Genomic DNA, 24,918 nt, shown 5'->3' on the forward strand with positions numbered 1-24,918 from the left:
AAAAAAAAAAAAAAAAAAAAAAAAAAAAGGAAAAAAAATAAAATAAAATTCAAATACATTTTAATACATAATGCAATAAAAAATGTTATCTGGAAAATTCCCAAATATGTAAATTAAGTAACACATTTCTAAATAAACCATGGGTCAAAAATAATTAAAAGGATAATTAAAATATTTTGAACTGAATGATAAGGGAACTTCAAGATTTCATCATTTGTTTGTTTCAGCTAAAGTGGTCTTATGAGGGAAATTTATAGCTCTGAATGTTTATATTGGAAAAAAAGGATTATTTAAAATCAATGATGTGGTTTCATCTTCAGTTGAGAGAAGGGCATATTAAATGCAAAGTAAGCAAAAAGAAAAATCAGAGTAAAATGAATAAAATACAAAATAGAGAAAAATAAATGAAAACACCTTTGTTCATTGAAAAAAATCAGTAAAATTGGAAAACCTCTTTCTTGAGTCATGAGCAAATTGAGAGAAAACATACATTGTTAATATCAGGAATGACAGAGGGAGAATCACTACAAATCCTGCAGGCATTAAAAAGATAAAAAATAGCATAAAAAATTATGCCAAAAATGTGACAACTTAGATGAAACAGAAAAATTTCTCTGAAAGACAAATTCCCCAAATTGTCACATGAAGAAACAATATCCAGATAATTACTAAAGAAACTGAATTCATAATTAACAGCTTTCCCATAAGGAAAACACAGGCCCAGATAGTTTCATGGGCATTCCTTTCAAATATTCGAGTAAGAAGTAATATCAGTTTTACACGTAAGTCTTCAGATAATAGCAAAGGAGGGGTCATCAACTGACTCATATCATGAGGCCAACATATTTTTACTAGTCAATGGCATTAAAAGAAAAGAAAATCACAGACCAATATCCCTCATGAGCAAATATATGAGCAAAATCCCTAACATAAACAAAAATCTTCTAAAAATATTAGCAAATAAATACAGGTATATATAAAAAAGGATAATAAATCATGATGATGTTGGGGTTTATCTCAGAAATGAAAGGTTGGATCAACATTTTGAAATCAATCAATGTAAAGTATAACATTAACGGAATTAAAGAGAAAGATTATATGACCTTCTCAATGGATAAGAAAAAATTTTGACAAATTTCAATAGACATTCATTATAAAAACAATACAAAATGAAACAAAACTCTCAGCAAACCAAAGACAGAAGATTAATCCCTCATGTACATAAAGGTTATCTACAAAAACCTACAAATGACATCATATGTATCATGAAAACTGAATATTTGCCTTCTAAGATAGGGAACAATGCAAAGATGGCTGTTCTCAATTTCTGCTGATTATGCTACTAGAGGTCCAAAAGAGTGAAATAGTCAGGAAAAAGAAATCAAAAGTATGAAGTGTAGAAAAGGAGTAAAAGTCTGTTTATTTGTGAGTGACATGATCTAGTGTGTAGAAAATGCTAAGACACCAAAAAAACAAAACAAACAGAAACCCTATTTTTTGGTGAATTTAGAAAAGTCAAAGGTCCATAAAAAATTAATTTCATGTTTATTTTTTATCAATGAGCAATTTGAAAATGAAAAAATTTAAATATCATTATAATAGCATCAACAACAAAATAGTTAGTGACAAATTTAACTATATGTGTACAAGACCTGTACGCTCGAAACTAAAAAAAAAAAAAAAACAGCATTGCTGAGAATATTCAATTAGTCCTAAATAAATTGAGAGCTATATCATGTTAATGGGTTAAAAAACTCAATATTGGTAAAATTTCAGTTCTCCCCAAATCAATTTATAAGTTAATGCAATCCCAATCAAATTGCAGGAGGCTTTATGTAGAAATTGACAAGCTGATATTAAAATCCATATGAAAAAATATTTGGTCCCTAAAATAGTCAAATCAATCTTGGAAAAGAAAAAAATGGAGGGAAGGACATAAAGTATATGATTTCATGACTTACTTTAAAGCTGTTAATCAAGACAAAGTACTATTGGACTAAAGATACATAAACAGATTAATAGGACACAATAGGGAATGCAGGAATAGACCCACACTCATAAAGCCATTTATTTATTTATTTATTTATGTCCAAGTTGTCAAAACAATTCAATACAAAAAGGAGGGATCTTTCAATATGAGGCTAGAACAACTGGTTTCTGTATGGGAAAAAAAAAAAAAAAGAAATTGATCATAAGCCTAAGTATAGAAGAAAAGTCTTTATAAATCAAACATTGTTAATATGGGATTTAGAAAGTACTAACTATAATAGAAATTTATTAAATGGACTTCATGAAATTTAAAAAAATTCTGCTCATCAAAAGAAAAAATTCACAAACTGCATAAAAATATTTACAAGTCATATATCTGAGAAGAGATATATAGATATAGATATAATCACTAACAACCCAATAACAAATGGACACCTCACAAAAAGAAGAACTATTATTTAATAGTAAATAAGTTCATGAAAAAGTGCTCATGGTAATGTAATACATATATCATTAGTATCTGAGAAATGCAAATTAAAAACAATGTGATACCTGTACCTATCTACTAGCATGGCCAAAATTTAGAAGTTTGACAACTCCAAAAGTAGGTGAGGAAGTAGAGCACCTGGAATTTATATACACTGCTAATGAAAATGTAAAATGGTACAACCTCTTTGGCAACAGGTTTGGCAGGTTCTCATAAAGTTCAGCTTACACTGTGCCTGAGTCCCTACAACTCTATTATAAAACTTACGTTTATCATTTTGACATTAGCTGCCTTTCCTTTAACATTTTGCTTTAACTGACTAAATGAATTTGTGCAGCTGTCAAAAGACCTACCCCTGTTAACTCCTCTCATTCTAGGCTCTAGCATCTTCCTGCCATCTTGGCGACGTACATAGAATGCTTTGTCAATGAATTCAGAATTCAGAGAAAGACCCCTACATATAGTGTATGAATGTGAACATAGATATCACCTATGAATTTCAGCATTAGCTGGCCCAGAATAGAATCCAAGTGAACAACACCTCTGTTACTACTGGATGTACACAGATCCAACTGGGCTATATGTAATATTAATGCAATTTCAGCACAGATCATCTGGTCCAGTAGCTGCATTTGTCACTCCATATTCCTGATGCCATTCATATTAAACCACTGAGAACACAGCCTTCTGTGAAAAGAGAGTTACTCAAGCAACTCTGGTGGACAGACTTCCACATCACTCCTAGATTAAACATTATTTTAATTGATTGTTTTGATTCTATCCATCTGACAATGTTATTATGTTTTCCTACATAATATTTCCCAAAACACATGCCTCAGAAGATGAATCCCACAAAATGATCCATACTTAAAGAATCTGGAATCAAATATATTTGAAAAAATCCTGCCTACTATATTCCAACCCTTTGCAGATATTCACATCAAATACTAATATATTAAAGAACCTGAGGGGCCCTGAACTAAACTAACTTGATTGATTTTGCTTAACCCAGACTTTAATGATACTTGAGTATAAAAGACTTTGTCAAATAATACCTGTGAAAATCGTGTGGAAGTAATAATAATGAGCTAACATTCATTGAGCATTTAATATGTTTATACATATATATGCCAGTAACTGTGCTGAGTACTTTAAAACAACCTTATGAGGGAGTGGTATTCTTTTGCCTACTTTAAATAGAAAGAAATTGAAGCTCAGAGAGGTTAAAGTGACTTTTCCAAGGTCACAGAATTAGATTACATAGAAACTAGTATTCCAACATAGGCTATCTGTGCCTGGAGTAAAAATAATGAAGTGCAGTACTATAAAGAGTCTTAGTAGTGTTCTTAGGAACTAACTTTGGGAAACACTACCTTACGTCAAGGGGTTCAGCCTTTTCTCTTTACACTAGCTTCTGAGGAGCAGAAGCAATTAACTATTCAGAACAAATCCACTAAGTCTTCTTAAGAGGCATATACACTTCAGTCCTTTGCTCTTTACTTTCTAAATTGTAATAAAATGTTAAAGTGAAGTCTGTTTTCTCATCAGCTTTAAAAAGGGTTTAACTCCCACTGAAAAATGCAGCAGTTATAAATTAACATTTTTTACTTTTTATATAAACATTATAGGCTCTGACACTGGGATCCAGAATAATCCTGAATGGCTTAACTTCATGTGTGATGAATCATCATCATTATTATCCAGATCACTGAAAAACATTCATGAGAGAATTAATTATCTGGGGTTCTTTGTTAGGTGAGAGACCCATAGAGGATCTTAGACACAAAATGTTTCAGGAGCAACAGCTCACACAAGAAAGCTTTATCATTTTTATTTATTGTAGGAAAATATAGTAATATCGACATAGAAATCATTTTACAGCATTTTAAGTCATAGTTTAATTAATTTTCATTTTAGCAATTGTGGCTAGTGGTATATTATAAACCTTGAATATTGGCACATAGTGTTTAAAATTATCATTTTAAAATTATATTTTTTGAGAATATTTTATATCTTAGCTACTTGAATACAATTGGATGGTTGCTATTTATAATGTTTATTATAGATAATGCTTCTAAGAATATAGATGGGGACATAATTCTCTTTCTGTTAAGTTAGTTGTTCAGGAAAAATTCCAGAAGTATTAAGTCATATGGTACGACCGTTTTTTGTAAGGCCTAAACTCTGCCATCAATGATTTCTAAAAGGGTCTTTACAATTCACCAACAATAAGTGACTCTACCAGTTTTATTAAATCTTTGGTAGCTTTAAATATTTTCTTTATTTTTCATTACTGTATAGATATAAAACTATGCTTCATTATCATAATCATATGGAATTTTTAAGTCACATTTGGGCATTAAGATACTAAAACCATAAGAAATATTATAATATTTTGAGTATCTTTATATAAATGGAAGCTTTCTCTCAAGATTTTTTTCATTCAACTTTAATTCATTACTATGTGTCAGATATGCTAAGTGCTGGAGCTCTCTCCTCAGTTTCTCCTTTTTTCTTATTCACCTCAGTGTTGCATTTGGAGTTCACAGATTCATCTGCTGAGTGCATCCATTACCTTTCTGTTTCACCTTGGCTGGTTTGTCAACCTCCCCTTTGGCATTTCTGGCATGACAGACATAGTTGCGCTTGAGATCCTCAGCAGTAACTTTCTTGATGCTCAGAAGCTGAGTCCTTGTCTCGTCTTCTGTTTTACTCAGAGTTACACTAGAAGTAGGGGAAAGAAAATCAAACCATTAGCGAGACTCAGGGGCCAGAGCTCCTAGGTGAGGATGTTGATAAGCTGAGTTGCCTGTGATCCAAAAGGAGTTACAAAAGGAGACTAGCTTCTAGATTCCAATACCATTCTTTACCATCTATACTACACACGATCCCAATATGTAGATCAACTCCCAGAGTTAGCATCATACTACAGATCTGTCTTCAAAGGGAAACGTCTCCTATCCTCAAACATCTGAGGTAGGATGCAGCATCATTTTAGAGAGAAGCTTCTGAGGCCCGACCCCTTTGGAGTTCGATCCAGGCTTTGCCACTTATTGCTTATATACTTTGGGCATGGTAACTAATCTTTCCACATCTTAGTTCCTCCTTTGAAAAGGAGGAAAGTGGCAATGTCTACATATTGCACTGCATGTATTAACTTACTCTAGAATTCTGAGGATTGAGTATGTTAATGCATAAGTGTTAGAACAATGTTTAATTAGGCTATTATTATTATTATCCCACAGTGATAGCTGATACATTTCAGAGATTCCCAAAACTTGGATTTTGAACACAGATAGAACATTTTGGTCAAACCTCACGGTTATATCCTAAAAAGAAGAAACTTCTCAGAGCAAGTAAACTTTGTGAAAATAAATATATCCAATTCTCAGCAAGTTAGAGATCAAGTGCTTTGGGTCTAAGATCAAGATTTAAGATCCCTTTGAACTACTTTGCTCAAAAGGAGAAAAAAAAAATCTCTCTCCTACAGTTGACTGACATCCGGGTTCTTCTGATGCAGTTTACTGTAGGTCATGAGAATTTGGTTAAGGACTGTGATGGATTTAACCTAAGCTTAACTGCACTGCTGAACAATGAACAATGACTTGTGTTTCAAGAGCAACAAGGAAGAACAACATGACTTTCATTACTATTCATTCATTATTATTATGAGGATTGGAAGTACAATGTTCAGAATTCCTGAAATAATAACTCTCCTTCTGTGCCTCCAGCCACATCTTTCATCAATTGCTTCAGCAAAATCTGCTCCAATTTCAGGAAACTCCTTCTGTATCTTTTTTTTTTTTTTTTTTTTTTTTTTTGCGGAACACGGCCTCTCACTGTTGTGGCCTCTCCCGTGGTGGAGCACAGGCTCCGGACGCGCAGGCTCAGCGGCCATGGCTCACGGGCCCAGCCACTCCACGGCATGTGGGATCCTCCCGGACCGGGGCACGAACCCGCATCCCCTCCATCGGCAGGTGGACTCTCAACCACTGCGCCACCAGGGAAGCCCCTTTCTGTATCTTTAGATATGTTCTGCTTCTCGAAACCTCCACACCTTTGCACATGATGTTCTTTTTACCAGGAACATACTTTTTATTTCTTTATCTAGTTTATTTCTACTCATCCTTCAAATCTTTATTTAGTCTCTGTATCATCTGAGAAGCATTACCGAATCCCCTAAAGCTGACTGGAATCCCCAACTAAATCTTTCTTTAACATTCCATACTTCCCATTCACTGCATTTATCACATTATACTGGCATTTCTGTTCTATCATTGTTACTCCTATAAAATCTACTCAGTTAGGGACTAAGTATCTTGCATAGTACCTGATGACATTTCATAATTTCTGCATAAAGTCTAAGTTTACTAGTAGGGAATAAATATCTTTTAAATTCTAGAAGTTCAAATAGCCTAAGATATATCCACACACAGATGATAGATAAGGCATAAGTTTTCAGAACTACTTTGTCATGTAATTAGTCAGCTGCTCATTTTAATTAATTGTTGCAGTCTGCTTGCCAACTCAAGCCACTTCAAAAAAAGTCATGTTTATTTATGAATAAAATGACCCAGCTTGTTACTTTAAGAATGAGCTATATTTCCACACCATCCATTTAAAAAATAAAATTTAAAGAACATTAATGTATTTAGTTAATATTAAAAATTATTATTAATTAAAAATGTGACTTGTATGCTATGAAAATTAAGAAAGAGGAGAAAAATAGGAAATATATGCTGACTATAAGACAAGAAACTAACACAGTTATCTGAGGCACAAAAACATAGGCCCAGACTCCAGACTTGAGAAAGAGAATAGGGCCACACTGGCAGGCTTTCATCTATCCACAACCCTATATCCTGGCCTTTTCATTTATATAGGATATGCATTCCATCTACCTTCAAGTGGGTATCATAAAGATGTAATCATCAGGTGGCATCTGGGGCTTGGATTGCAAGTCCAATAATCCTGCTTCGGGGTGTAGCCACTAAAGAGTTGAAAATCTTGCTGATTTTTGTTAATGATAGGCAAAGATTAGAATTTTAATTTTCATTGATCAGCATACACTGGAAGGCATTAGGTTGAGGGACAAGGGTTAGTCACCCCCTTGCCTGTGTCAGTGATACCTTTCATTAACAGCTACGTCAATAGTGGTGTCCTCTGGCTTTTTTCCATCAATGGTCCACCAAACCTCATTGCGAGAGTCCTTCAGGAAAGTAAAAAAGACTTTGCAGGGGATGAGTAGCTCCTCTCCTAAAAAAACAAGTTAACTCATCAGTTTATAACCTTCACATGGTTATACTGGTTCTATTCTGTGATTAATCAAAAGCCATAAAATTTATGTGTGCCTTCAACCCTACTTCTGACTAATTTTCAAGTGGGCTACCATAAGGTAACCTTTTTCCTTCACTGCATAAGAAACAAACCAAGAAAAGGACAGCAGCTTTACATAAAACTATTAGACTGCCCATCTTTTAATACAACCTATACATGTTCTAAAATGACAGTATTTATTCAAAAAGGCTCTGACAACATTCCTTTTTTTAGCCCTAAACCTCCATGGACTACTCTTCTCCTTTGTTATTTCCCTCACAAACGATGTGTGATTGACGTGAGGTTCTCCAGATCTTTGGACCTTGGCCCAGAAAAGATGGGGCAACGCCATCACTGAGAGGACTGGCCAGGCGGGCTGCATCTGGAAATGCTCAGGTTATCAGGATGCAGTCAACGAGTCTAAAGACAACTTTTAAATAGAAATGCTATGCCATCCTCCTGAGATGGAACATGAGGATAGGGGGATCTCTAGGCAAAACTGGTAATAATAATCATAACAACAACAACAGCGGCACACTCACTGAGAACTTTGAATAATTCACTGTGCTAAATATTTATTATATTTGGCTACCTATTAATAAGCTTATTTAATTTTAACAAAATATTATGAAATATTTTTTAAATTCATGTTTTATAGATATAAAAACTAAAGCTTAAAGATGTTACATGTCATTCCAAGGTCAAATTGTTAATAGTGGCAGACCAGGATTTGACCTAGACTGACTTTACATTTCAGTTTGCCCAGAACAGTTCTGTTTTATGCTTGCTTTCCTAGTTGTTTATTAATATCGACTGCTTTCACTCTCAAAAGGTGTCCAGGTTGAGATGATAAATTATATTGTCATCCCAATTTGAACTCAGGTTTGTCTCACTGAGTGGTCATACTCTATCCTCTTTTCCAATGCATGGTTTTTATGCTTTCCTCTCCAGTTATAAAGTGAATGTGGATTCAGGCATGTTTTTATAACCATAATATGATAGATAGAGGAAAGATATTTAGAAGATTAATAAGGGTTTACCCTGATAGCAGGAAGAATGTTCATAATAATACATAAAACCACTACTGATTCTAGGAAATCTGGTCCATTTGGGGTTGGCAGACTCCCCTTGGTATTATTTTTTCACAAGGCAGATCACTATTTGAAACCTTTCCTTAATTTGGGGTGGGTATCGTTGTTCTCCACCTATGTTGAACACTGCTTCTATTATCTTTAGTACCTTTTAAACAAATTTTTTTTTATACTTTTCATTGGGTTTGAAGTGAATTTATTGGTAAGGATGCAATATAGAGAATGTTAAAATTTTCTATGGTTTTTCAAGTTAACTGTGAGAGGCTTTGAGTCAGAAGAATAACAGATTATGCCTTATTTGGTCAGTTCCAAATGATTTTTGTCTAGAATGAAAAATTATGAAAACTAAAAGGAAACCCAGGTAGCCAGCATACGCATTCGATGGTGTTCTGAATCAAGGTGTACTAGTCCTATTAGCTGTTACCTGTTGAATTCACAGTTCTGACTCCAGGTCTACCCCCTGCTCCTTTGTAGTGGGACAGAAGTTTAAAGGACATCTGGTGCTCATGTTGAAGTCTCGGTAAACCAAAGCCCTGCACAGGCTAAAGTTTGCATCAAACAGAAATCGCTAATCAGAAGAAAACTGCTCACAGAGGGAGAAGGGAGCATCTGCTGTGAGAGAAGCAGAGAATCCCCGGGCTGCCCATGAGATCAATGAAGCAGCTAATACCCAAAGCTGACTAGGTTTCTGAGAGCACTTCAGTTTCAATTCATGTGTTTCTTTACAATAGCCCTCTATTCTCTTGCGTTAACTTAAGTGACATTTTATTCCTTGTAATTAAGAGAATCTAACTGATATTCCGAGGCACAGCTATAATTACCTGGTTCTTTCTCGTAGACCACAAGATCAGTGGGTGAATAGAACTGGGGAGGCAATGCATCCTTTGGAGAGCCTGTGATGGAGAGGAAGGGACAAAGGGATATGATGTCACATCACGTAGCCTTTATTCCACATAACCCATTTCAAAATTCTGCTCTTCAGTAAAGCATTGCCCAACTTCCTGGCATAGTTTGTCAATTCTTGAGAGGGCCCACAGTTCAATGGATAGTCAATTACAACACTTCTTTCATTTAAAAGAAGCAAACAAAGGAAAAAAATATATCCTGAGGATCCTTCATGTTTCGGATAGAATGTTTATCCAGTGTTTTTGCTTCCCAAAGCCTATATGAGATAAACTTCTTTCTCATACTACTTAATAATTAATTGATTTCAAGTCTTTCTCAATTGTTTCTTTTCTACATATTTCTCTTCAACATGCCCAGAGTGTCTAGTTTTGGAAATGGTTAAATAAGTAAGTATTAATTAATGAACAAGCAAATGGAAAATTCAAAATCACAATGTGAGGTCAGTACGTAAGTCTACCTGTTATCTAGTTATCAGTTGAATGTTCATTCATAGGATTGCTGCTTTTTATAACATTATATATTCCTAAACTGAAAGAAAGATGCCCTGAAAGGGTTTAATATTGCAGCATTTAAGTGTAGAAGTTTCAAAGATTTAATGAACAGGGATCTAACCTTGACTTGACCATATACAAACCATACAAATATTTTTTTATTTTTTACTTAAACTTTGAAAATCTAATTTAGTCAACTCTAAGATGAGAGTAATTAAACTTACCTCACAGGTTCATTATGTGGATTAAATTAAGTAATGCATATTAAGGCATCCTACTGGTATGTAATAAGTACTCAATACTTCAGTTTTAAAAAACAAACTTGGGAGTTGGATAACACACCCCTCACATATGTGTCTGTCAACTTCTATTTCTATAAGTCAAAGTGAACATGCATGCCTGTTCCCAACTCTCCAAAAATGAATACATTGAAGTATATATACATTGGAAACAATTACCAAGATGAATATATGGTTAGATTATTCATGTGACTTTCAATGTCCATTCATGTTAGGTTCTAAATTTAGTCTGATTCCGAATCCATCCCCAGTTCAGCATGATTCCAAAGGTAAGCAGAGAAAGAGAAGTGATTACAAAATTGTTTGATGTGAATTTTATTTGCACTATGTTAAAGCCCTTTAAAATAGTTGTGCTGAACTTGGTGTCAGACTAGTAGAAAAAGCCCTAAACACAGAGTCAGAAGCCTGGGATTTAGAATCACTTCTTCCACTAACTCAGGGAAATTCTCTAAGCAGGTTAGTTTCTCTTGTTGGGACTCAATGTTTCCATCTATTAAAAGATGGGGTATGAAAAAATCTCACTCTGATATGCTGTCATTTTTTTTCTTTTTTATAAATTTATTTATTTTTATTTATTTACTTTTGGCTGCACTGGGTCCGCATTGCTGTTCGCGGGCTTCCTCTAGTTGCAGCGAGCGGGGGCTACTTTTCGTTGCGGTGCGTGGGCTTCTCATTGCGGTGGCTTCTCTTGTTGCGGAGCACGGGCTTTAGGCACGCGGGCTCAGTAGTTGTGGCTTGCGGGCTCCAGAGTGCAGGCTCAGCAGCTGTGGCGCATGGGCCCAGCTGCTCCGTGGCATGTGGAATGTTCCCGAACCAGGGCTCAAACCCACGTCCCCTGCATTGGCAGGCGGGCTCTCAACCACTGCGCCACCAGGGAAGCCCTGTCATTTTCAATACACTGGGTGCAGTAGTATTTAGGGCTCTCCTCTAAATGCCACCTATCCTGACACTGGTTCTCTTGATTTGTAGGCCTGATGGGAGTCTGTTGACTCTGCCTAGACACTGTTCTTTCCCCTTCTCTAGTTTCTCACCCCCAAAGAAAGCAATGGTTGAGCACTGCCAGCAAATAGCTTCAGCAATCGCTACAGAGGTTCCAGTACATAAAAGACATATTTTACCTAATTCAAGTAAAATACTTTCTTTTGACAACAGTATTAACTAATATTCATTGAGTTTCTACTGCTTGCCTGGAACTGCATTAGCATAATATGTATATTATTTCTAATATTCTGAACTGTACTAAATGTTAGGTTGTTGTAGTCCTAGAGTACAGGCAAGTCATAGTGCTAATAAATGGCAGTGGTATAATTTGAACACAGATATGTCCGGCACTCTTTTCACTCTCCAAGCTGCCTTTACTTCATCCATCCACATATTCATTCAGTAGAACAATAGTTGTTAAATGCCTACTATCTATGTGAAATTGCTGAGGCCTTGGGAATAGTGCGGTGAAGGTAAAAGATAACCCTCTTTTCTTTCAGAATTTACACACTTGTTTGTAATAAACTCTTAAGAGCCTAAACAAAATTATTGCATTTCGTTGTGCGCACTTAATACAAATCATGCTTACCTACCACCTTTACAGTCTGAGTCCTGGTGAGATGGAAAGTACGTCCATTTTCTGGATATGTAACAACACATGTGTAATCTCCATTATTTGAAACCATGGCTATGATAAAACTCAAGTTCATGCCTTCGGGTATTACATTATTAAAGCTGTGTACTTTATAACAGCCCTAAGAAGAAGTAAAGAAAATGATGTTTACTATTTAGATACATGCATAGAAAGTATACAAACAAATATATGCATACACATCTAACTTTGCACAGAATGTAGAAATATCTATGCTGGCTATATTTTTTACAAAACTATTTTGGTCATGTATTTGATGATGTTTCTGCAAAGAATGAATGCAGTAATTTTTATTATCATTTCTGCAAGAGGAAAATTAACATTCTTAACTGAAATATGAATTCAAAAGCACAAGCTTCCTGTCTCAAGATCTAGTATTCAAATTCTGGGAATTCCAAGTTAATAGTAAAGCAAGGTTAAAGTTTCAAAAAATGATTAATGCAACTTAAGTAAATGTACACCCTGCTACTTAAAGAACAATTTTTTTCATTTTTCTATGTTTTTTCACTGATTATGTTAATTCAGAAATATAGTCACTCTGACAAACTAGGCACTGTTTTAGGTGTCTGGTTTTGGCATTCTTGATCATTCTGTGAATCACTGTATCAGTTATTTCCAAACTTCTTTGTTTTTCTTCTACTTATCCCATTATTTTAGTTGAATAGTACAGACTCCAGAATTTAAAAATAAAATATATTTTATGAGTCTTACCAAGAGTTAAGAGTTTATTTGTGCTCCAACTCATATTTTCATATAACTATGTTTTTTTTTTAATTTTGAGGTTAAAATATCTCATTCAACATAACTAGAATCCTGTTTTGAATCTCTCAGCCCCACTAATTGGCTATATCATTTTACTTTTTTCTTTTCAAGAAAAAAATCAATACATCATATTTGACAAAAATATGCATTGAACATTTACTTTTAGAAAAACTTGTGTTTGTCTTTTAAAAATCAATACTTCATCTATGACAAAAAGAATTGGGTCCTCTTGATCTTTAATATTCTGGGAGTCTATTACCAGGTTGTACTTTCAATTTCCTGTGTTCACATATTTAACTTTAATTCTTGTATCCTCAAGGTTTTCTTACTTCAATTCCTGGAGCATGTGTTTTGAAATACGACAGTTACACTAAGTGGCACATTTTGTAATTCTTTGTCACAGGAAATAACATCTTTTAGGAATAGTGCTAAACTTTTGATTCATGGAGATGATAATCAAGAGGACAATGACATATACTCAGTTATTTTTCTGAATACAATTTATCCTGTTTTGATAAGAAGTGACTCTAGAAAACTGTCACATCAGCACAATATTTTAATACTCTAAGGTTATTACAAAGTATAGGGTCATAAAGCCCTGTACTCCTATAATAAATTTATGCCAGATTTGGTTTAACTTGAGTTTAGACTATCTATAGAACTCTATTTGATTTTTCTGGCACCTTTCATTTAAACAGTTCAAAGCTATTTGCCTCTTTCATGTGTTAGCTTAGCTGTTCTTAAGTCCTTGTGAAGTAGACAGATCAGACTAAATATGCCCTAGTTTTCAGGTGGAAAAAAATGAGATAGATAAAGAGATATTCTAGGTAACACAGTGCAGAGCTAAAACTCAGTTTTTTTACACAGCTGAGTAAAGGTCTTTCACTAGCTTCTTAACCAAGAATGAACACCAGTTTTCATCCATTACTTGAGGCTGAAAAAATTATACTGAGACCTGTGCTTAGGTATACTCCATTATCACATCCAATCCTTATTCCAAACTTCGCAAATTTGGAATGCTCTTATGCCCATTTTATAGATGAAAATACAAAGGACTATAAAGGTTAAGCGATTGCCGTTATCCTAGAGCCAAGCAGTGTCAGAGCTGGAATTTAAACCTAGATCTACGTGTTTTGTAGCCCTTGCTCTTAATCCCAACTGACACTGTCTCACACTACACTGTGGTCCTGACCTATATGGGGCCAGCCCCAGTGTTAATAATGTGATGTGACTCTTATGTGAGGCTGATTCTTACAATTAGTGGTAAACTGGAAAAGCATACTTTTCAGTATGAGAAGTTATTAGCTATTAATACTAAACTTGTCAACAGTACTTCTTAATAAAATGTGAAAAAAACCTTATTTTTTTACTCACCAAATATCATTTATGTAAAAACTATTTCAAACACATTGTTTTAGGAGTCATAGTATGTGCTACAAATATAAAGAAATGTTTCTGACTCAAAGTCTTCTCATTCATTCATTCATTCACCCTTGAGTATTAATCAATAAACCCCATGCCAGGCACTTTTTGAGGTTCTGAGAGTACAGCACTGAATAGAACAAAGAATCCACCCTCATGGGCTTATCATGAACAGAAAAATGGAATCTGACACATCTAAATAGCAAGGAAAATGTTATAAAACAGGTGTGTGTTGATCTCTTGCCAGCTCCCCCTTTCTCTTCACCTTATTCCAGACTCTTGATGATGAACTTGAAATTTGGGCTGGATGTGCCTAAGACTATCGTTGGGCCTATGTGTCAGTGCTGTAAGTCAGGTTCTCTGGGATTTTCTCTTCTTTCCATAAGGTAGGATAAAAATGTAGGCCAAGGACAGGTTTTTCTTGGAGCTGATTTATCTAGAAAATTATTTCAAATTGAGGAATATTCCATAAAAAGTAATGGAAAACTTTGGGGTCTAATCTACTATTCAGAAAAATCTGACCATGAAAAATTAAATTAATTAAAAAAAAAAGAAAAAAAGAGGAAAAAGAAAAATAATTAAAAGCTATTAGACTTATGTTAGAAAAGGAAATGAAGAAAGTATTTTACATTATAAGTGTTTACGTATGTGGTAAGGGTAGCTTCAGGGCATTACTAAACTATAAATACCCGTTAACTTTTAGTCTGTAGTATCTGATGAGCTGTCTCTACTTATAAGCAGCTGCTTCTCTAGGCCCTTCATGGGCCTAAGACACAAAGGGCATTTTTAAACATAATAAACTATTCCTGAAAATAAATCCTGCAAACTTTTTGATGATTTGAAAATCATTTATTTGGAATCCAGGAAAAAAAAAAGATATGAACAAAGATCTCAATACCCACAGAATTATAAAAACATGTTTCCAAATATAAGAAATGGGTTAACAGTAAGTGGATTCCACTATGAAGCAAACACTTGTCTGACCAGAAGACAAGTCATTCATTTAGTTGAGCCATCAGTTCCTCATTCTGAATTTAAAAGAGAGAAGTTAAATAGGAGAGCAACTTTTCAACCACATAATGGTAGCCATGGCAACCTACCACAGTATATAGGTAAAGAACAGCATAAGAAATGATTTTGAGATCCTTGAGAGGAAATAAATCATGTGGTGAGGTACGGGGTGTGGGTGAGGGGATGGCATGACTAAATAAGAACAAATATGTCCATTCAGTAAACCTACAACTTTTAAAGAACTAGGTTAAGGCACAAGGATGGAAAAGACACAGTTCTTAATCTGTAAGTAAGCAGTCTAGTGGAGGATTGCAACAAATGCTGTGAAAGGCATATTGGGGTGGGGAAGTGGAGGAAGAAGACCAAACAGAAAACATTTAGAAACTCTTCATGGAGAAAGAAGATCTGAACTGGATCTTAAAGGATGTGTAGATTATTAACAGTTATTCAGGAGGAGGGCAGACACGGAGAAGGATGCTCCAGGGGCAGGAAAAAGTATAAACAACTTCCCTTCACTCTTATAGCATTTTGCCCTCCATGTTAGTACTTAACTAACTTTATCATAATGACCTCTTTTCACTTATCTCTTTCTCCAGAACATTTACTTCTATGGGGTAAAGTGGTCGGGCGGATGGATGAGTACTGTATCTGCATAGCCAGCTACTTGCCCAATACTGGACACGTGGTAAATGCTCAATACCATGATCATGCATGATCAAAAATATGAACTGAACCAGAGAAGCAAAGACATAGACATAGACATGGAGCTGCAAGCTCATGTTGTATGCAGATGATAATAAAAAGGTGAGTATATAGACTTATAAGACATGGGATGGGTGAGTTGTAGGATGGGTGGGGAAAGTGGAAGTAAGTTAAACTGAGATATGAGGTTAAAACAGTTAGAAATATCTATTGACATTTTTGCTTCCAAGATTAAGTTGTTATAAAATACACCACACTTGTTCACAAAGACTCATAAGAGTTTTATACATCAGTCACTTTCGATGAGTAGAACTATGTCATGCATAGACACAGCTGAACTGTGTCTATGCGATAGATACTTACGAAATCTCCCCTATGTGTCAGGCACTGTGTTAGAAGCTGGGCATACAGTAAGTAGCCAGGAAAAACAGAAATGGCCCTTATTTCCACGGAATTTTCTAGTCCAGTCTAATTCATGCAATTATTTAATCAATTCCTAAATATAAAGTATATTGGCTCAGTTTTGTGATATGCACTTGAGAGTCAAGGGAAAGCAAAGGAGAGAAGTCACTACTTAGTACAGAAGAGAGAAATGCAATCATTATAGTAACAAAGATGCTATGCAATCATTATAGTAACAAAAATGAGATATAAATTAAGTGCTGTCAAAATGTAGAGTGGGGGGCTTCCCTGGTGGCGCAGTGGTTGAGAGTCCGCCTGCCGACGCAGGGGACACGGGTTTGTGCCCTGGTCTGGGAAGATCCCACATGCCACGGAGCAACTGGGCCCGTGAGCCACAATTACTGAGCCTGCGCGTCTGGAGCCTGTGCTCCGCAGAGAACAAGAGAGGCAGCGATAGTGAGAGGCCCGCGCACCGCGATGAAGAGTGGCCCCCGCTTGCCACAACTAGAGAAAGCCCTCGCACAGAAACGAAGACCCAACACAGCCATAAATAAATAAATAAAATTTAAAAAAAAAAAAAATGTAGAGTGGGTGATTCACTCAGCCTAACTGAACCTCAAGGCTTCACAGATATCTGAACTGAGTTTCAGTTTAAAAGATGAATCTTGGGTCCTCAGAAGCCCTGAAATTATGTGTAGAATGCTATGTGTATATATGCATATATACATAATTAAATATGTATAGTTTGGAAAGAAAATATGGAATTAAATATGTATATTAAATTAAATATGTATAGTTTGGAAAGAAAATATGATACTCACTTCCTTCATACCAAAGGTTAAAAAATCACTATATAGGGACTTTAGGAAAAGGGAGGAGATAAAGAACCAAACTAAGCTGTCAGATCAAATTGAAACAAGCACTTTAAAAATAAAGTCTATTAGATAGACCTTGGACTAACTTTCCAACCATATGTGCTATGCCAACAGGAAGGCCAAGCCTGGCACTGTTTCAGAAATATGCTTTCCTGATGGCACTTTGTCAGAAAAAGCAAAGATTTTCCTATTTTCTGAGAGAGATTTATAAACAATACCTGAACAATTCTGCTTAATTTCACACTGAAAATTAAAGCTGGATGTAAAATACCAATTTTAATGATCACACTGAGGACAAGGACAACCAGCTTTTTGAAAATTGATATCCAGAATGATATCTACTCTGCTAAATAGCAATTGAGAGCATTTCAGCAGCTGCTATAAATTTAACATCCAAAGCACCCAATAAAGTGGTCCCTCTGATCCTTAGTAAGAAGGGGAAAACTGACTTTGTTTTTATAAGTGTCTTTAAAAAAAATAATTCAAACACCTAATTATAACAATGAGAAAGAGAAATAATCCAGTAATATGAATGTTAAGATGGCTTGCCATATTTTAAAGCTCAGCTCTTTGAATACATTTCATAATAATAGTAAAAACAACAACAAGATTACGCTTACCTGTGTCATTACTACTATATATTTGGAAGACCCTGTGAATAAACAGGCAGCCTCCAATTTATATACATGTTGTGTTCCAGAAGTTCTTTTAGAAGCTGGCTATTTGAAATTCAGTAAATCACTTACAAACCATGTTTTGCTTTCCAGGCTGGTTACAAATCCTGGCTTACTCAACAAACATTTACTGAACATCAATTTGACTCACAGGGTTGTTGAACTAGAGAACTGTGAATTCTGGGCACTGAATGAAGTAAACCATGCCGTGCAGAAGACAGGATGAGAGAAGAGAAGACATGCAGAGGAAGAAAGTTCAGTCCTGCCCCATTAACCTAAGATTCTAAAATGCAAACTTCAGATTTTCTGTTCCCTCTAATCTCAGCTTTTCTGCGCACCTTATGATTTTCCAGGGCTCTCTTTTCACAGGTTTCCTTACGTTCCACAGTCCAGCCTACAGCCCAATCTGTGTTCAAAGATTGCTCCGCCCTTCAAAGTGCCCTACCCCCCAGAAGTAAAGACTAGACCACCCTCTCTGTGCCATTTCTGGAGAGCATAGGTCTTGGAACCACACAGAACTGGCCTGAAATTCCAGATTCTCCTATGATCAGCTGGATTATTTTGAGCAAATTATATAAGATAATGTAAAAGTCTGGGCTCTTGATACAGATTGCATAGTGCTGAATCTTGGACAAATCACTCAACCACTCTACACCTCAGCTTCCTTGACTACAAAACGGAGAAAACAAGAGAGTCCACCTCACGTTGAGATATCGATAATGAGTGAAATTATTAAAGCATTTAGAAGAATTACTGTGCTCAATAAATGTGAACTATTATTGTTTATGTCTCCAAACATCTGTTTCCTAATCTATACAAGGATGATATCTACCTTGAAGAATTGTGATGAGTATTACATATGATAACATATAAAGTACGTAGCACAATGTATTGCACTAGTAAAATGCAAGAAATGTTAGTTTCCTTTTCCTTCTTTCAATTCATCAGTTTTCATCCTTCCGCTAACAGGGAAGCAAATTTGCGGGAACTAATTAATGTGTCTTTTAACTTTCATAGAGTTATTTGTATTACTAAAAGAGACCATTTCTACAATGTCAAGGTAGGGAATTCAGCTGATAACAACTGAAAGAGGACTACTGCAGGAAGGTCAAATACCTTGGTGGATGCAGGGAGTGACTGTAGAAGGTGGAAAGCAAAAAACAATAGCATCATTGCTACACAGCGATAGGAAAATGCAGCTACCAAGAACCCTTATTTTGTGCCCAACATGGAAGCACTCTTAGGAGTAAAGGTGTCAATTACCAAAACGTAAAGAAATGAAAAGCCGTATAACATACACCCATAGGAACCTTTTCATAATCAGAGACTAGAAAGGATGGCTGGTTACTGGTTATCCTCTTTAGTCATCTGCACATTGTTGGTTATCTGCCATGGTGATGGTTTTACCACCATGACTTCTTTTTCTTGGTCTTCTTTCCAGGCTTTGTGCTTTCATTCACCCCATAAACATTCTCTCCAGATTTTTATCTTAGCCTTTTTCTCTTCTCACTTTAGTTTGTCTTCTTAAGGGCTTCAACTATCACATAGATGTATCCAATTCTCTGTCTCCAGCTTTGATTTTTTTTTTTAATAAGCTCCAGACCCATACACATGTAGCCACTACCTATTGGTCACTGCCACCTAGATGTCACACAGATAAATCTAACTCAATATGACATGATCTAAATTCATTACTTGATCCCCAAACCTGTTCCTCCTCTGCTACTTCATACCTTGGTTAATAGCACTGACATTGGTCCAATCAGGAAAACCAGAAGTCTGGGAATCATTGGAGATACAGAGATGGATATGGCATAACTTTGCCCTCAAGATATAGTCAATCTCATAGAATACCTGCATGTAAATCTGTCACTCTTGTTAAAACCAACAATAAATTCTCTTTGACACTCTTGTAGAACTTAGAATTCTACTTTTTGATAAGAACAGGAATTCTTATTTATAAATTTGTTTGAATTAAACTGAGATCCTTTGGGACTATGTTGGGGAGGGCATATATCACATTGATTACCGTGTACCCCCCAGACCCAGATATATTGCATTCAATACAGTTGATCTTCAACAAGTATGTATTGAACATATGCATGAATAAATGGTTATAAAACAATAAAGGAAGTGAAAAGTGACATTGAAACAGCTACAAATAAATAGCTAATTGAGGGTATATGAGGGAAAATTTATTTCAGCTGGAGAGTACAGGGAATATTTTACAAAGGTGTAGAATTTGATTTGTTCTAAAGGAGAAAAAGAGGATGTTCCAGGCAGAGGGAATACATGAGGAAAAAGAGGAGAAAATAATAGAATATGTATAAAAGTAAAATTATTTTTTCAGACCATAAAGTATTCAAAATATAGAAAAAGTGAATAGGATCTCATTAGAAATGAGAGACCTTGTTGCAGATAGATAGATGAACATATTTTTTTAACCAGAAGACATATTACACTTATTGATGTCAACTTGTTAATATAATTATTTTAATCCTTTTTACTATGGAAAAGTGCAATCATAGAATAAACAATGATCCCTGTACCCATATCTAGAGTCAGAAGTACCAATTCAGGCTATGTCTTATTTCATCTATACCCACTCACTGCATCCCAATATTATTTCAAAGCAAATCACAGACATTATACAATTTAATTTGTAAATATTTCTGTGTGTACTTCTAAATGACAAGACCCCTCCTGAAAACATAACTACATTAAAATTATCATGATTTAAAAAGTAATAAAAACTTATTGATATCATCAATATTCTGTCTGTGTTCATATTTCCCTGACTTTCTCATAACATGTTTCATAGTTTGTTTGAATAAAACATGATCCACTTAAGGTCCATACATTGCAATTGGTTGTTATATATCTTAAATCAGTCTCCTCTACCTCCCCTTCCTTTCCTATCATCTCCCTTCCTCTTAATCATTTTACTATAGAATGAAGCATATATGAAAAACACTCAAAACATATGTGTGAGTTAATGAATTAGTATAAAGCAAATACTTCTAAAACCACCACTCAGGTCCAGGAATAGAACATTACCAGTCACCCTTGAAAGCCTTCCACATGCCCCATGTCAATCACACCTTCTTTACTATCCCCCAAAGTAGCAACTATCTATACCTTCATAGTGAAGTCACTTCTTTGTTTTCATGTACGATTTTATCACTCATATATGTCCTTAGATACTATATTCTCATCCACTCTAGTGTTTTAAATGTTTTACGGTTCTTTTAATCTATACATTCCCACTCTATGCCTTTCTTTTTTTGCAATTTATCTGTTGACTAACACAAGACATTTGGCCTGTAGTGTGTCTCACAATTTAGATTTTGCTGATTGCAAACTCATGGTGCAGATCAATACATTCCTCTGTTCTCTATATTTTCTGCAAAATGGCAGCAGGACCCAAAGGTTTCATCAGACTCAGATTGAATCCATTTGGCACAATTATAGGTAATATTGTGTTCTTTCATCAGAAGAAAAGTGGCTGTTTCTCTCCTTATGATATTAACAGTCAATGATGCATAATGCTTAGATTTAGTAATTCATTGGGGTTTGCAAAGTGATTATATACTTTTATAAAAATACACTTCCCTGCACTATGTCATTACTCAATATATCAATACATTTCTTATAGAAAAGGCAGAATAAAATCTTGGCTTTTTTTCGCCTTTATTTACCGGTTTTCAAGGTAATGTTTTTATTTCCTATTCTCATCGAAATGTGGCCATATTTTGAAATATCATTATGAACTTATGGATTTAAATTTAATTCATGAGATTCGACCTATTGCAATTAATATCCTTACTAAAGTTTAAATTGTTCCATCTTTGGCCAATGGAAAACTCTTAAAGTTGGCTCCCTAAGTCACTTCATTAATGGCTTAAACAGAGACAGATACTAAAATTTTCAACTAGGATTGTAGAATTGTCTATTTCGTCTTTTAATTTTGTCGACTTTTCCTTCATGTATTTTGAAGCACTGTTATTAAGCATATATACTTTTTTATTATTTTCATGCCTTCCTGATGAGTTGACCCTCTTATTATTCTGAAAAGTCCTTTCTATCTCTGATAATATTAATCATCTTACAGTCTACTTTATATGATATTGGTATATCCATCCTAACCTTTTTATTTTTATTCATAATTTATTTTTGATCAAAATTTTTTCTCCATTCCACTTTCTTTTAATCTTAAGGCATTATTTGTTGTGTTCATTTTCTGTTTGCTCCTCTTAGTTTCGATTTATTTCTGAAATAATTATTAATTTTCTTCTAAGTTTTTACTGAGTTGTATAATTTCTGGAATCTTCTAATTTTTATTTGTTATTCTCTCTCATCTTGCATCACTTCTTAATGTCTTTGTGCCAATTTTTGAAACAGTAGGTTGCAATAGGTCGTTCTGGAATGCTTTTATTTTTTTCTATAGAAATGTTATTCTGCTTCTTCTTTTTTCTTATAGCTTCGAATGGGATTTTACCTTGATTCTTTTTGTTGCTCATTATTATGTAAAACTAGTTTTTCTGAGCTTTAGGATTTGGCAGGATTTTCCAGTTTCACAGAGATCCTTCTTCAAAACTACAGTCTTGAGATTTCCTGATTCTGTTCAGCTCCTCCATTCTCAGCAGGGTCTCCTTCCTTCGTCTACATTACCCTGATCCTGTTTATTTTGATTCCACTCCTAGCAGTTTTTCCTCAGTATGCGTGGTTGTTTTTCAGAGTTCCGAGGCACTAGAACTATTCCAATTCCTTCAAAATATCTTGCTATAGGCTGCTTGGACTCACTCTCTATTAGAGAGCAAAATTTCGGCTGCTATTCTCAAATTGCTTCACCCACTGGCTTTTTGGGGTTTCTCCTCTTCCTGAGCCTGCCAGATGCCATATTATTTCCATCAGCTTCCTTCTCTATAGACTCTGATTCTATATGGGCTGTACTGGTGATTTATCCCACTTATTTTACTGAAAGTGATTCTTATGGATAACTTGTCACTGAGTTTTGTTTTAAATGTTTTTCAGGAGTTTTTGGCTTTGGCTCAGGTGGATATTTGAAGAGATTAGAAAACTATGCTGCTGCCTCAAGTGTCATCTTCCAACACTTTCATATTTTGATTAAATACTTTCCAAAGCTCTCAGATGTGTAATAGACCACAGATCGACCGTGCCCACAAAGGAAGGCAAATGTGAAAACACATACAAATAATAAAATACAGTACTTATTAACCAAAGAGCTGAAATTCACCAGATGAATTAGCAGCTTCTGACTTCACTCAGCAGTGAGTAGAAGTGGGCAATATTTCTCAAGTTGTATTTCATAGGAAGTTAATAGAAATAAGGTAGTTCTGGTAGTCCAGTGAATGTAATTTAAGACATGGTGGGTTGAGGCAAAGCATCTCCACCACTTCCTTTAAAATGGTACAAAGTGAGGAAGCAGTAAAAGATTTGTATAAAGTTATTAAGGAGGAAATGATGATGAGAAAAATCTCAGTTTCTATATTAACTCAACAAATAATCATTGTCATTTTAGAGAGGGTAAATGCCCTCTAGTTTGCTTACCATATACCAAGTGATGGTTGGCTTGACACTAGAAGGAAAAAATCCATCGATGTTTGGACAAGTGATCTTCTGAACACCATATTCTAAATATAATCTATGCACTGGAAGTTTCATGGGAGAATTGAAGCAGCTATCTTTTTGAACCACTTCCAGAGGAAATGCAACTTTGCTACAATATGTAGTGTTCCTGAAAAGAAAAATATGCAATGAATGGGCAGTCTCATTTGCATTTGTTTTGATGCAGCAAACACATTAAAATGAGCTAAGTGAAGTACTGCTGTGTATTGAGACTTTATTTATATATTAAGTTCATGTAACAATTAAATGTGTTATGGAGGTATTTCCTATAACAACTGACACAACAGAATAAAAACAGACACAATTAGCTACTATTGATAAACTATTTAGATTTTTAGATATGTTCCTAAACATACATATGTATGTGTGTGTGTATATTCATATATAGAGTGTTTAATTTTACCCTTAAAACATTCTTAATAACACTCAGTACTGGTAAGGCACAGGTAAGAACAGCATATTAACTCATGGTTGATAATGGTATAAACGAGATCTGGAAAATTAAATATGTTTCCAAAAACATTTTTAAAATCCTGAGCCTTTTCCCTTGTAAGCTTATTTCTGGAGATTTTTTCACATGATAGACGTAGGAAAATTGAGAATAGAGAGAGCACATGATCAAAAATGCCCATCCTGTGCTATATCAGTGAGGAAGATATTGGAATCAGGAGAAAAACCTATGAAAAGGAAGACTGTAAAAAAAAAAATCATGGTACAACCATCCAAAGTTATTGTACACATATATAAAAAAAATCAAGCATGAAGGAAAAAACTAACAAACACATTAAACATGTTAAGGTGGCTGGGGAGGGACTTCCCTGGCGGTCCAGTGGTTAAGACTTTGTCTTCCAGTGCAGGGGTTGCGGGTTTGACCCCTGATCGGGGAGCTAAGATCCCACGTATCTTGTGGCCAAAAAACCAAAATATAAAACAGAAGACATAGTCAATAAAGACTTTAAAAATGGTCCACATCAAAAAAAAAAAATCTTTAAAAAAAGAAAAACAAAAGATGGCGGGGAACTGTATTTATACCTTTAATGTTTGTGTAAAGTCATTTCATCTGCCTGGAGGGTTCTTCTTTTCCCATCACCCTACCTTTCACATGGAGGTCTATGTCATTCTCTACACACCCCATATCTAAATTAGGACTCTCATCCTCTCAGCACCTTGGACAATTCCTTGATTGAATTTATCATAGTTCAAAGTCAC

General features: G+C 35.0%; 1 protein-coding gene across 3 annotated transcripts in view; it reads right to left on the minus strand.

Annotated features, from left to right (window-relative positions):
• Nucleotides 1-24,918, minus strand: part of IL1RAP (interleukin 1 receptor accessory protein) — an 84,993-nt gene that overhangs the window by 20,586 nt on the left and 39,489 nt on the right. For all 3 annotated transcript variants that reach the window (XM_007466476.1, XM_007466477.1, XM_007466478.1), the window contains exons 3-7: nt 23,632-23,818; nt 12,150-12,315; nt 9,705-9,776; nt 7,606-7,732; nt 5,052-5,200 (exon numbers count right to left, since the gene is read on the minus strand). In XM_007466476.1, coding sequence (XP_007466538.1) covers nt 5,052-5,200; nt 7,606-7,732; nt 9,705-9,776; nt 12,150-12,315; nt 23,632-23,818 — 701 coding nt within the window. The remainder of the gene's footprint in view (nt 1-5,051; nt 5,201-7,605; nt 7,733-9,704; nt 9,777-12,149; nt 12,316-23,631; nt 23,819-24,918) is intronic.

The sequence above is a fragment of the Lipotes vexillifer genome, unplaced genomic scaffold (genome assembly GCF_000442215.2).
Source record: "Lipotes vexillifer unplaced genomic scaffold, Lipotes_vexillifer_v1.1 scaffold1104, whole genome shotgun sequence".
NCBI lineage: Eukaryota > Metazoa > Chordata > Mammalia > Artiodactyla > Lipotidae > Lipotes > Lipotes vexillifer.